The following is a 13800-nucleotide window of genomic DNA, read 5'->3' as shown; positions in this document are numbered from 1 at the left end:
CCCCCATTCCAGAAACCCCAAAATCTACTTTTCCACTCTGTGATAACTTCACTATTATTCTACCTAAACTGTTGTGGCTTGCTGACCTTCATATAAGGTTGGTAATTTGCTCCACGGATCATAATCAAACCCACAGGTGTTCTGGGCTCTGTGCCAGGGTCTCTGAGCCCCCTGGCAGGGGTCCTGGCCATCCTGGACAGCAGAGGGATGTTCTGGGTTCTGACACCCCAGAGCCACTGAGGTGACCTCAGGAAAGGGTGGCAGGTGGATTTAGGTGGATGCTAGAGAAGGAAAAACAGGTGGACTTCCTCATTCTTCCCCACATCCTGAAAATCAGTGGATGAGATCACAGGACCAGCTCCTGTAGCTGATCCTTTGTTGGCTCCTGACACTTCATCTCTGGAAGCAGAAACGTGAGCGCTGCTGCTCCTGCAAAAACGATTCCAAGCTCCACTCATGTCAAAAGAAATTCCTTATCACCTCCTACACACTTGCCCTCTGCATCAAGGGATGGATAGATTGTGAAGAGCTGTCTCTGAAGAATAGCCAGGAGCAGATTGGAAATTTATGAAATCAGACCAAGGCAATAAAGGGAACCTTGTGGTTGGTATCTACTACAGGGCAGCCTGATGAGCAGGGAGCAGAACAGCACTGGCAGATTTTTCAGGACATTTTCCAAAGAGCACAAGGGCTCTCAATCCCCAGGTGTAAGAAGACAGGAAAGGAAGGCAAGAGACCAGCATGGATATGCCAGGAGCTTCTGGTCAGACTAAAGGGTGAGAAGGAAATGCACAGGCAGTGGAAGCAGGGCCAGGTATCCTGGAAGGAGCACAGGGACACTGCCAGTTGTAGGGATGGGGTTAGGCATGCAGAGGATACTAACACGGGCTTCTCCAGGTTTGTCAGCCAGAAAAGGAAGGTCAAAGCAAGTTGAATACAGCTGGAAAACTGGTAAAAATGGATGAGGAGGAGGCTGGGGTACTTTTTTGCCTCAGTCTCCACTGGCAGCCTCTCTCCCCACATGCCACAGTGGGTGGACTGCAAGATAGGAACTGGAGCAGCAAAACCCTCTCACTGCAAGAGATCAGCTTTGAGACACCTGAAGAACCTGAACATCCATAAGTCTATGGGACCTGACAAGATACATCCCAGTGCATGGCTGATGTAGTTTCCAAGCCACTCTCTGGGATACTTGAAAAGTCATGGTTGTAACCAGAAAAGGGGAAATGTTGCACCCATTTCTTCAAAGGGTAGAAAGGAGGATCCCAGGAGCTACAGACCTGTCAGCCTCCCCTCCGTGCCTGGGAAGATTGTGGATCCTTGTAGAAGCTGTGCTGAGGCACATGGAGGACAGGAGGTGTGGGCAAGCCCTGCCTGACCTACCCAGCCTCATGCAGAGTCTGATTTTCCTGCTCATTTACCAGTCCACACTGATGGTCTGTGTGATACTGTGTGACAGTGTTCACAGGGGTTTTCAGATGAGGGAAGAGACGAGGATGTGACTCCATATTTCAGAAGGCTTGATTTATTATTTTATGACATATATTACATTAAAACTGTACTAAAAGAATAGAAGAAAAGGTTCTCCTCAGAAGGCTAGCTAAGCTAAGAATAGAAAGGAATGAATAACAAAGGCAGCTGTCCCAGACTCTCTGTCTGAGCCGGGTGTGCTGTGATTGGCCATTAATTAGAAACAACTCTATGAGACCAATCACAGATGCACCTGTTGCATTCCACAGCAGCAGATAACCATTGTTTACATTCTGTTCCTGAGACCTCTCAGCTTCTCAGGAGGAAAAAGTCCTAAGGAAAGGATTTTCATAAAAGATGTCTGCGACAATACTGAGTTTTGAACATCATTCTTTCTCATAGAGCATTGTCAGAGGGTTCCTCAAGACCAGAGTCTGGCTGAGCAGAGCCAGAATGGGACCAGACAACCAGGGCAGAGAGAAAATGGGGCTGTTCTGAGGGGTGTAGAAGACAGATGTACTCCCTGTCAGTACTCAGCCAGCTGTTTTCTCTCTCAGGTATCACGACTGTGCTCACCATGACCACCCTGAGCACCATCTCCCGCAAGCACCTGCCCCGTGTGTCCTACATCACTGCCATGGACCTCTTTGTCTCCGTGTGCTTCATCTTCGTCTTCGCCGCTCTCATGGAGTACGCAACGCTCAACTACCTGGTGGGGAACAAGAAACCCCTGGAGCACAGCCACAGGAAAGCCAGGCTGGTAGGTCACAGGGGCCAGCAGAGCTGGATGCTATTATCAACCCCAAGCTGTTAAAAAATGTCCTTTCTGAGCCTGCATTGGAAACTGCTGATGTGGTTTAGGGCCTGACCCATACTGAGTTCACCCAGTGGGTCTGAGAGGTGAGACACAGCCAGAAAAAGCAGCTGAGACTCCCTTAAAACAAGGAAGCCCCTGTCAGAGCCAGGTATGCTGTGCCCTCTTCAGAACTGCTGGAGAGCTCATCAGAACAGTTTAGAATGACTCACATGACTGAATGGAAATGACACTTTAAAACACCTGTATCAGTTTGATCTCTATAGAGGTATCTCAGGTCACAGAGATGCAGAAACTGACTTTTCTTTGTGTCTTCCCCTGAGTGTGAGGATACTGAGCCCATGGTGGTCATCATTCTCTTCATCCTCATCCTCTATCATGAGATCTGCCCTAGCTCGTGGCAGGTACTTCTGGCACATGAACTGAAAGAGGCCTCTGCCCTGGGGCAGAACTGAAACAGAAAAAGACATATCTCTTCTGAGCCAGGCTATTTCCCAGCACATCCCCCATATACCTGATATCCCATCCTCATATCCCAGGGTGGACAGAGCTGTTCCATGAGGCTCCTGATGGGCCAAGAGGAGTCACATACAGCTTTTCTCCAGTAACAGGCAGCAACCAGCAGACACATCTGGGCTGTGTGCTGTATCTTCAGAGACAGCTGAGCTCAGGGAAATGAGGGAAGAGGCCAGAACAGATCGAACAGGTCGTGTTCCTGCAGTGACTATTACTGGCACAGATGGGCAATCAGTGCAATCAGACCTTTGCTGAGTAGGGCTGTGCCCTGGGGTGCCAGGGAGAACACTCACAGTCATGCAGGGAGCTGCCAGCTCCCCAAACGCGGTGATTCACAGCCAGGTGCAGAGACTGGGGATGATCAGTCATCCCCCTCCACTGAACTGCACCCTTGGTGATCTGATCTGTTGCCAGATGGGTGGGGATTGATGTCCAGGACACATTTTGCTGCCTTTTCGTCCCGTTCAACCTGCCTGTCCCCCCCACAGCCACCTGCGGGCGCACAGGTGATGCCGACCTTCACCGCCATCAACATCAACCACATCATGCACTGGCCCCCGGAGATGGAGGAGGATGAGGATGACGAGCCCGGCTCCCCGTGCCTGGAGGGGAAGGAGTGTGAGCGGTTCTTCTGCTGCATCGAGGACTGTCAGACGGGGATGTGGCGGGAGGGGCGGGTGCGCATCCACATATCCCGCCTGGACTCCTACTCCCGCGTCTTCTTCCCCACCGCCTTCCTGCTCTTCAACATCGTCTACTGGATTGCCTATCTGTATCTCTAGCCCTCCTTTGTGCTCAGCTGGAACGGGCAGGGCACCAGCGAGAGGGGCTTCTCGAGGAGCATAGAGAACAGCATCTCTCCTGCTGTAGTCAGCTGTCATTCTGAGCACCCCGACCTGGTGATTCCCTCTCCCTGCTCTCTCATCTCTTCTGAGAAGAACCAAACAGCTTTTTTTTTTAGCCTTCTAACATATCTTTTTAGAGAATCTACCCTTCCCCAGACAGCCCTCTCTCCAACACCACCAGCATTGTACTCCTTGTAAAATTACCCAAAATTTCCATCTCAAGCATTAGGGATTTTGTCAAAAAAAAACCCTTAATGCATTTCATTTTTCCATCCAGTCCTACTCTGAAATTTCAAGGCAAGCGATGGCAAATGGAGTTTTCTGCATAGTTATTAAGACTGCAAAGGAAATAAAATACATCTTACGACTTCTGCACCACTTCCACCAGAGCAGACTTTGTGGGGTGCCAGAAGCTCAGAAAGGTCAGGAGGAAATAGTGTGGACAAGGACAGCAGTGCAGCTCTCCCACAGTAGCTGGGCTTGGCTGAAACGTTCTGGGCCTGCCCAGACATCTGATGGTGGCACTGACGAGGATGGAGATGCTGCAAGCCTCCCCCAGCTCCCCGCAGAGCATCTCTGAAGCATTCATTCCTCACAGATCACTCCAGGACACCCTCCCACTGAGGCACTGCTCATTCCCACCCCACGGGGATGGAAAGCATTTCCAAGCTGGAAGGGCCCACCTGCCTTGCTGGAGCAGGCTCTTCAGGGCCCACGGTGACATTTCTGATGTGGGACCAGGACTCAGAGCAGGCTCTGCAGTTGGGCATAGGCAAAAGAGGGGGGAGGTCCTTGTGAGGAGGGCCAGAAGAAGCTTCCTGAGCCTGTAGTGAGGTAGTTCTCTTTGGGCTGTGAATCACAGAGGGGCAGTGCTGTCCTGGCAGTGACACTCGCTGGTGCCATCAGATCAGTGCTGGGTACTCGGTGGCACCCTGAGGAAGGGGTATAGGAAAGGGAACACACAGCTTCCAGTGTATTCCTGCTGCTCAGATGTGTTCCCTTCTTTATTTTTTTTTTTTTTTCATAATTGCATAAAACAAGAGTTTTCACTCTAACTGGATGGCTCCTCCCAGTTGCCATCATCACTTGGCCTGTTTCCTCATAAAATCAGGAAAGGGAGTGAGTTGTCCTTGATGGATTTTAAGAAGGACAAGCGTAGTGAGATGGTCCCATCTTAAAGAGATGGAGAAGTACATTACACAGTTTCAGCTGGGGAGAAACTGCTTAATGAAGAAGAGGAAACTGAGGCCCAAGGTCCATAATGTGTTAACTTGCTGCCTCCCCATTTACACCAGCTGCTGATGTGGCCCACAGCATGATTGTGAGAAGCAGTGGGCCGTTAATAGTTACTTACTGTGTAAATTATAAACAAAAATATCTTTTTTTAAAAAACAGCATGTTTTAGAAAAAAAATTAGGACTTAAAAGGCTTGTCAGGAAAAGGAAGCCAGCATGGCTGCAGAGGAAAAGTTAGGAAAGGCTGGCTCACAGGACAGCTAACAGGGACAGGAGGTTTTATATATTCTTGGAGAGCAATTTGGTCTGGTTTAAAGACGGATTTTGACACTGTTAAATTTGATCTGAATAATGAAGTGTCATGTTTAATTCATTCACAAATGCAGCCTTACCTGGGTTCCAGATGAACAGCTAGAGCATCTTATTAAGTATACAATAGTACAACACTCAGCTAAGTATAACCTAATGGGGTCAGACCAGCAGAGCTCTGAAAGGGGAAATTGCGCCTGTCTAACCTGTTACAGTTCTTTTAAAATACCAAGGAAGAGATAAAGGTTACTCAGAAGCATAATTTGCTTAGCTACTCCGACAGCTTTTGAAAGGGAGGAAAGAAATTGTGGCGGGCGGTTCTAACTGAGGAAATTGATTTAGCAAAAGAATTATTAAGGAGGTTCTAATTAGAGGAAATTAACTGAGGAGAGGGGGGAAAAAAAAGAATTGTTAAGGAGGCTCTAATTAGAGGAAATTAATGTTTTAGAGAGAAAGACACAGAGAGGGAGAAGTCTAAGAAAAGAATCAAAACAACTTGCAGACAAGGGAAGCTGCTGGGTGACAGTGCCGACTCCCAGCCAAGCTGGATGATGTTCTGCTCCCAGTAGCAAAGCGTTATTAGATGTAGCAACAGAAAAACCTCCTATGACTCAGCCCTACACCGCCAGGGAGCTGGATTAAACAGGGTCCTGTGATCTCTTTGGGGAGCCAAAAGGAAAGAGCATCCTGGATTGGAAGTGGCTCACACGGCAGGCTCTGAGTGAAGCACGTCCTCACATTTGGGCAGGCAGCTGTCGGGGCTGTGTGGGAGGGGACGCCCCGGTGGCAAACCAGATCCCTCCCCAACAGGATGGTGCCTTGAACAGTGTGCAGGCACTGGAGGCTGCGCTGAGCACAGGGAGCAAAGTGGCGAAGGGAAAAATTAACAGCCCTGTGTGACAGAGCCCGAACAGCTGCAATTTGCTGTGGCTTCGAAGCTCTTGGTGAACACAAATGATTGTCATGGGCACTGGAGAACCGAGCTCAGCCCTGACAGCAGCAACTTGTTGAAATTAGACCTTTTACAAAATCAGCCAGGAGAGAAACGGGGTGTGCAAAAACCTAAGAGGACAAAGTAGACTTGAAAGATTGTAAGATTTCACCAAAAAAAGATAAAGCCAACACACACCTAGGTAATTGAACCAATGATGGAGGATTTGACAGAGGAAAATAGTCTAGCGTGGGCTGGAGCACAAGGAAGCTGATTACTAAGGCTGGGGAAGGAGGAGGGAGGGGGCTTTTTGGCTTAGGGAAGTCTGTGCCCATCATCCATAGCACAATAAGTAAAGGCATGCACAAATTCAATCATGTTTTTAATTTTCTATAGTATCAAAAAAAAGGGAAAAAAAAAAAAGAAACGCTAAGAAAAGCCAAAAAGAAAAATCTGCCATTCTTTTGGAATGACTTTGCAAGGCTCCAGTTTCCTTCTGGAATGGATTTTTCCAGCTATCAGGAGGGAACTCAGGGCACAGAGACATCCAGTAGCTGTGAGCTGCCCTGCTCTGCACGGCCCTGGGAGTGCCCTCTCTCTCTGTGCCCTCCTGGGCTGGCATTAGACACAGACCAAACCCTTCCCTCACCTACTGCCTCCCCTTCCCAGGGAGCAGCCAGTCCCATTCCCACCCCTGCCATGGAAGACAAACACACCCAGGGCAGCAGGACCAGGGCAGTGACTGTCCCTCTTTGCTGGGCATGGTGAGGCCACTCCTCAGCTCCTCAGGTCAGTTTTGGAGGGTCTGGAGCACAAGCCTGATGAGGGGATATCTTGGTTTGGAAAGACAGGAGTCTGCTAAGGAAGGCAGGAGCCTCCCCTGACATGGAGAATGTAAACCCGCTCCCTCCAAATTGCTATAAATTTTAAATTAAGGGGCTCTCAGGTAAAAATATGGGAACAGGAAATAACAGTTCTTTAATAGGGAACGAAAATAAAAGGATAAAATAAACAATTCAGTACACTAGAACAACACTGGCAGAGTCAGAACCCAGCCTGACACCCTGTGGGTCAGGGTGTTGGCAGCAGTCCCATTGGAATTGTGGCTCAGCCCTCCTGCAGTGTCAGGGGTGGTTCTGCTGGAGCAGGGATCCTGTAGAGAAGGATGGATTCTTCCTCTGAAGATCCAGTGGGAGGAGAGGCAGCTGCTGTTCCTCTGGGCAATCCAGTGGAGAAGCTGTGCTGGTGTTCCAGAATCTCCAGATTATATCCAGGTAGGAATGCTTGGCTCCTCCCCCTGGGCTCACATCTCCCAATGGGCTGCTGTAGTTCTTATCAGCCATGCAGTGACATTCAATAGTCTGTTATCAGCAGATGTCCCCTCCGAGGGAGGAGTGGGTGTGGAAGAGATAAGGCAAACTGCCCACTGAACAGAAGAGGACTGCCATACAGATGGCAAGTAGAATACAATCTGCTTTTGCAAATCCAGAACAGGGGAAGCTGAGGGAGCTGTGGGGGCTCAGCCTGGAGAAAAGGAGGCTCAGGAGAGACCTTATTGCTCTCTACAGCTCCCTGACAGGAGGGTGTGATGAGGGGTAGGTCGGTCACTTCTCCCAGATAACAAGAAACAGCATAAGAGAAAACATACTCTAGTTGTGCCAGGGAAGGTCTAGGTTGGATACTGGGGAAAAATTCTTCATTGGAAGGGTGGTCAGGCTGTGGAACAGGCTGACCAGGAAAGTGGAGGAGTCACTGTTCCTGGAGGTGTTTAAAAGATGTGGAGATGTGGCACCTGGGGAGATGGTTTAATGGAGCTCTTGGCAGTGTTAGATTTACATTTGGACACAATGATCATAAAAGGTCTTTTCCAACCTAAGTGATTCTGTGATTCTATCACTCTACTAGCCTCATACCTAATGATGGGGACTGGAAATTATGATCTCAGCATTCATGTCTTGTGGCCTTTCTTTGGAATATAAAAGGAAATCAGGAAGAAGGTTGATTTTTCATTTCTCTGCCTCCAATTCCTATTCTTCCCCTCCAAATTATGCCACATAAGGAACCATTTTTAGCCTGTGTGCTCTTCAGGACAGGGATTCTGTTACTGTGTGTTTGTACAGGGGCTGGCACTCTGGGGCTTGGTCCTTAACTGAGATTTCTGGATGCTTCTTAATATACATAATAAACAACATTATACACTGCCCATCCTTACCACTGTCTATCTACACCTTGTAAGAGGGGTAAAAATTGTGCCCTGGCCCCCTCCTGATGCGGTTACTGGAGCTGGTTAAGTTATTTATTTCCAGAGAAAACTATCTTGTTGGAAAGTAGGGGAAAATGTCACTGATGTTTTTGATGGGTGTTGGGATATTTTTGGGTTTGTTGTTTAGCTTTAAGAAAGGCAGAAGTTGCTTCAAGTCAGCGCTGCTCAGGAGCAGTCTCAGCCACTCAAAGACATTCTTTGTAAAGCAGGAGAAGGCCTTGCTTGTACCCCTCACTCTGTTGCCATTGTAAATAAAATAACTGATGTTTCCCCCAGTGTCTTGGGGTGGAGGGGCTTTGGCAGCAATATTTGGTGGAGTTTATTTCAGCCTTTCTCTATTTCCATTCATGCTGGTGACTTTTGGAGCAATCACAACCCAAAGGACAAACCCAGCTCTGGAGGAGGCCTCACCCAACAGCCACCCTCCTGTCCCTGGGCCCACACAGCCACATCTGTGTCACTTTAACCTTTTAATCATTTTATCCCCCTTTCTTCCCCACTTTTGGGTGCCAGGGGAGGTGTTGTTATTTAGCACTGAGGCACAGGGAGGGAAGGTGCTGCTTTCTGGGTGCCGTGCGGCAGAGGCCCTAGCCCACAAATGGAGCACCTCCACCTCTCCCTGGCACACTGTGCATCCCTCCAGGATTTAGCACTTCCCAAAATGTTAAAAACATGAGGTCATGAACGGGGAGGGAAAGGGGAGAAGGGCAAGTTATATTAAGTCGTTACTTTTTATATTCCTAATATACATTCATTATAATTTGTCTTCCCCTTAATGGCTCAGATTTGTAGGCCTTGGGAAGACTGAATTTAAGGAGAATGAGAGTGGCCAAAAATGTTCCAAACTGTGTGTCTCAGAGTAAGGAGGGAGACACAAACATTCCTGCTGGATAGGATGGGATGGGATGGGATGGGATGGGATGGGATGGGATGGGATGGGATGGGATGGGATGGGATGGGATGGGATGGGATGGGACCTGCCTCCCCTCATGGAGAAATGGCCCCATCACCCAACAGAACCTCCGGCAGCCCATGAAGGGCAGGAGGTACCTGCTGTGAAGGGCTGGGGTAGGAGACACCTTGCTCCCCGTGTTGGAAACCCAGGAACCCAGGGGAAATGCATCATTGCCTGCAGAACTCCAATTAAAAAAAAAAGGAAAAAATTATTTCTTCTTTTTTTTTTTAAGGATTGTGCATGAGAAAATTGACTCAATTTTCTCTCTGAAGGACTCTCAGGTCTTTCAGGTTGATTTGTTGTTGATGCTTGACACGATTTTACCCCTCTCTACTTGTTTTTTCCCCTTCTACCCACATCTTCCAGAAAAAGTAAATAATAGAGTCTGGGCCTTCTCTGTCCCAGCCACACTCCTGGCACCATCTGAGCCTCGGTGAGAGTCAGAACAATGCAGGATGGAGGGGAGCTGGGAAGCCTCAATAGCTGCTCTGAGCAGATCGGCATAGCAACATCTCCAGGGAGAACGCTCCATGGGGTAATTTCCATTCCCTTTAAAGCCCACTTGGGCTGCTGGAGTGGTATAAAAGGGACTCAGAAAAAGCCTGTTAATTAGGATTAGCAGCTTCAGGAGCATCAAGCCACAGTGCTCTGAGCTGAGCCATTTATCTAAGAGAACTCAAGGCTCTTGACTGCCTCCTTCTCAAGGCACAGCATACAACTTGGAAATCAGATGGCAGAGCCATCTTTGAGGGAATGGCCCCACCCTGGCTGCTGAATGGCTCTGCAGCCCCTTTCCTGTGTGCACACCACGCTTTGCTGGGCTCAGGAGGCACAGACCCATCTCATCAACACAAACTGCACAGGGTGTGAAACCCACAGAGGGTGTGAAACCCACAGGGCACATGCTGGGTGCCCCTGGGTGAGGTTTTGGGATGATTCATATGCCATGGATGTTTGAAGAGCTCCAAGAGCAAGCAGCCACCATGGACAGGAGGTGTCACCATGCTCTTTCATGAACTCCTTGGAAAAACAAGGCAGGGGCATTTTCACAGCTCCTGGGATATGACTTTTATTCAGCTGCCATAAGGTTCCTGCCTTTCATCATTCTGCTGCATGAGAGGCCCAAGGAAGGTGATAAGTCTGTAAAAATGAAACCCATCTTTGCAGCAGCCTGTATCACACACATGGGCAAAAATAAGGCTGCAGGGAGAGGTTGAGTCACTGCCAGGCTGCCATTGGGCTGATTTGCATCTCTGGAGTGTTACTGACCCTGACAAACCTCCTCGGGAACTTTTGCTGCCACCTCCCCTTGCCAAATATGTGGTGAAACACAGATGTCTCCCTAGCTTTATTCTGCTTCTCTGGGTGCTTTCACCTCCTCAGGGTAAAACACTACCTGAATCAGAGATGAGCTGCAGGCAGAGCTGCCCATCTGGGACTGGAGTACAAGTTTCCTGGTATAGATCACTCTTCCTGGAGAAATAACTTTAGGTCTGGTCAAAAAATACCCATGGCAGCAATTCAGTCCTTCACACTGCAATCTGGTTTTCAAGATCAGAAAGGAAAAAGTCCTTTGCCATATTGACTGCTGGGCCAGGTTCAGGCAGCTCTGAAAGGCAGAATTTTAAGGCATTTTAAGGCAGAAAGGGGCCTATAGTCTCCTCCCATTCTAGCCACAGAAAATCCCAATAACCTCAAAGAATATATATATAGCAGCAGAACCCCACCAGGCCAGAAAGACAAGGAATCCCTGCCCAAGAGTCTACAGTCAGCACCTTGAAAATGCTCAGTGTCTGCTGTGGTCCTTGCCATGAGGAAATTCCATGAGGAACATCCTTCACCTTCTGTCACAGCCAGGCCCCCCCAGCATCCAGCAGAGATCAGGAGCTCAGGGAAGGAAGTCAGGACAATGTGTGAGAAGGAAAAGCTGTAGTAAAGATTTTTAGTCAGCCAGAACTGTCACACCTCAAAATAACAGGTATGATAACAATTCTAGGTGACTGGATGTCTGAGTAAGATCACACACTGACCAAAAAGGTAGAAACACAGAACTGAAGAATAGTTTGGGTTAGGAAGAATCTTTCAATTCAATCTAGTCTAACCTCCCTGCAATGAGCAGGGAAATGTCCATCTATATCAGGTTGCTCAGAGCCTCAGAACCTGACCCTGGATGTTCTCAGAGATGGGGCTTCTACCTGAGCAACCTATACCAGGTTTTCACCACTCTAATTATTAAAAAAAATTATCCATGTGTCTAGTCTGAACTCACCATCTTTGAGTTTAAAACCATTATTCCTTGTTGCATTTTGGCACTGAACCCAAAAGCAAAAGGAGCTGCACAGCCCCTGTGCCCCCTCTGCCCAGCACCACTGGGATATTAAAGCCTAACAGCCGAGTGTTAGAACATGCTGAATTCATTCAGGCATTTCTCATTAGTTTCCCATGACTTCTCAATATCCTGCCTCTCAATGTATTAATCTGGCAGCAAATTAGAGATGAGGGAGCGGCGTCTCTCCCTAAGTCATCCAGAGAACACAAAATGAAGCAAAATCATAACAGACAGGGAAACTTCTTGTGAGTCATCATCTTCCCTCCTTCCCCTCTCCCTTTTCAGCACTGCTAATAGCCCCAGGATTGCTCCATGAAGCCTGGAACCAGAAGGTACCATTCCCGCTCTTTTTTAGCTTTCATTTCACATAAGAGAAGGAAGAAAGCAGCAGTTGGATCTTTGTGTCTCTATTTCAGACATCCTGTACATGCTCTGCTGAGATTGATGGCCCAGTTATGCCAAATCTATGACATAAATTCAATGTCCCTTTACCACCATGCCCAGTAAGATCTTACCCACCCACCATCCCCAAAAAAAGGAACACCCAACCAACAAAAGAAACAAACCCAAACAAATGGATTAATCAAAGAGAGCACCAGAGCTGTTGTGATCAGTGCACAACAATCCAGGGGTGCTGCACATAAAAGGAAGGAAAATGGTCTCATGTCTGTAGAACAAAGAAAATGCTTTTGTCAAATCCTCAGATCCCTGTGTTCAAACTGCAAGGCAATTTCAGTGGCATTGGTTTTGCTGTATCCTTCCACATATTTCAAATTATAGCTTGATCATCAACTTTCACTGCTCAAAAAGAAAGATAAAAACTTGCTCTAGGCTGCTGTATTTTAAAGAACCATTTCTGATTTCTTTGGCCAAATTTTCAGAACAAATGCATTTGTCCTTGAGATACTTTCTATTTGATCTGCATTGATATTCACAAAATAACCCACTTCTCCCTGGCTGAAGGGACTGAAATGTTTGCTCCAGAGACTTTAGATAAGCCATTAATAAATGTTGCTGGGTTTAGGGGTGATAGGGTCACCATGCCTTGTGGACCTATAGGTGGCCAACATTCCTGCAGTGTTTAGGACCTGAATTCAAATTCACTACCAATGTATTTGTATCTATTAGGGGAAAACTTGGCAGGCTGAAACCATCCCCATCTTTCATTAGTTAAAGCAATAGAAATAGCTAACTTGGAACTCTTGGAATCCAAAAGTGCAGGAAACTGGGTCCACAAACACCATCCCACCTGTGAAAAGGGGGATGGAGAGAAGGGAGGTGTAGGAAGGGAACACCATGAACTCAGCTCATCCCTGGTGTGTCTGCCACCTCCTTTCTGCTCTGTGACTCCCTGCACTGAGGCTGCTGCCCTTGCAAACTGGAAAATCTGTACTAAGTGATGTGCAAAAACCATCCCAGCACACAGGAGGCTGCTCACCCTGTTTGTTCCCCAAGCCACATCCACACACAGAAACACTTTTTGACACCAAGACCTCTTTCACCTGCTGATTGTCCCATCTCCTCTCCAGGGGGGTTGGTATTTCTGCTGACTCTTGAAAATACCGAGCCAGGAAGAGAGACCTGACGTCCTGGAGCTCTGGAGTGTATGGACCATGCTGGTTTTTACCATTCTGGGCCAGCCAGGGGTCCAGGCTCTCCAGGAGCAGTGTCCCAAGGGAGCAGAAATCCATTTGGCTGATCCATGAGTTTGCAGGAAGAAGGGAGAAAAGCAGGATGTGACTTTAGAAGGGGTTTTACTCCAAAAGCAGAAGAGGTTTTAACTCAGGTGAGTCACCTGACCTCACATGTAGTTCATGACTTTGGATGGAGCAAGCACAGAGAGGAAAATGAAAAAAAAAGAAAGAAAAAAAATTCCAAAAATAATATAGATTTTCAGCCACCTAAAAATGCATCGGAACAGAAACAACTTCTCACTGTGATCAGCTTCTAGAGCAAAGCCAGAGCTCTCCTCAGAAGACCAGGCTCTTTGTTGGTGGCCTAAAACAGCCTCTGTGAGGATAAAGCACAAGGACCTCACTTTCAAGCAACTAAAAAGCCTCCTGACCCCAGGCCACCCACAGCAGCTTGCTGTGACACTTCCCAGACCCAGCCTGGCCCTACACGGTCCCACTG

At 47.9% G+C, this 13800-nt stretch overlaps 1 protein-coding gene across 1 annotated transcript in view; it reads left to right on the top strand.

Annotated features, from left to right (window-relative positions):
• Positions 1-8689, top strand: part of LOC132079896 (gamma-aminobutyric acid receptor subunit gamma-4) — a 43197-nt gene extending 34508 nt beyond the window's left edge. Inside the window, exons 8-9 of the mRNA XM_059482764.1 lie at positions 2028-2230; positions 3289-8689. Coding sequence (XP_059338747.1) covers positions 2028-2230; positions 3289-3582 — 497 coding nt within the window. The 3' untranslated portion in view covers positions 3583-8689. The remainder of the gene's footprint in view (positions 1-2027; positions 2231-3288) is intronic.
• Positions 8690-13800: the final 5111 nt, after the last annotated feature.

This window comes from Ammospiza nelsoni, chromosome 15 (assembly GCF_027579445.1).
Source record: "Ammospiza nelsoni isolate bAmmNel1 chromosome 15, bAmmNel1.pri, whole genome shotgun sequence".
Lineage (NCBI taxonomy): Eukaryota > Metazoa > Chordata > Aves > Passeriformes > Passerellidae > Ammospiza > Ammospiza nelsoni.
This window is presented reverse-complemented; position numbering and strand designations above follow the sequence as displayed.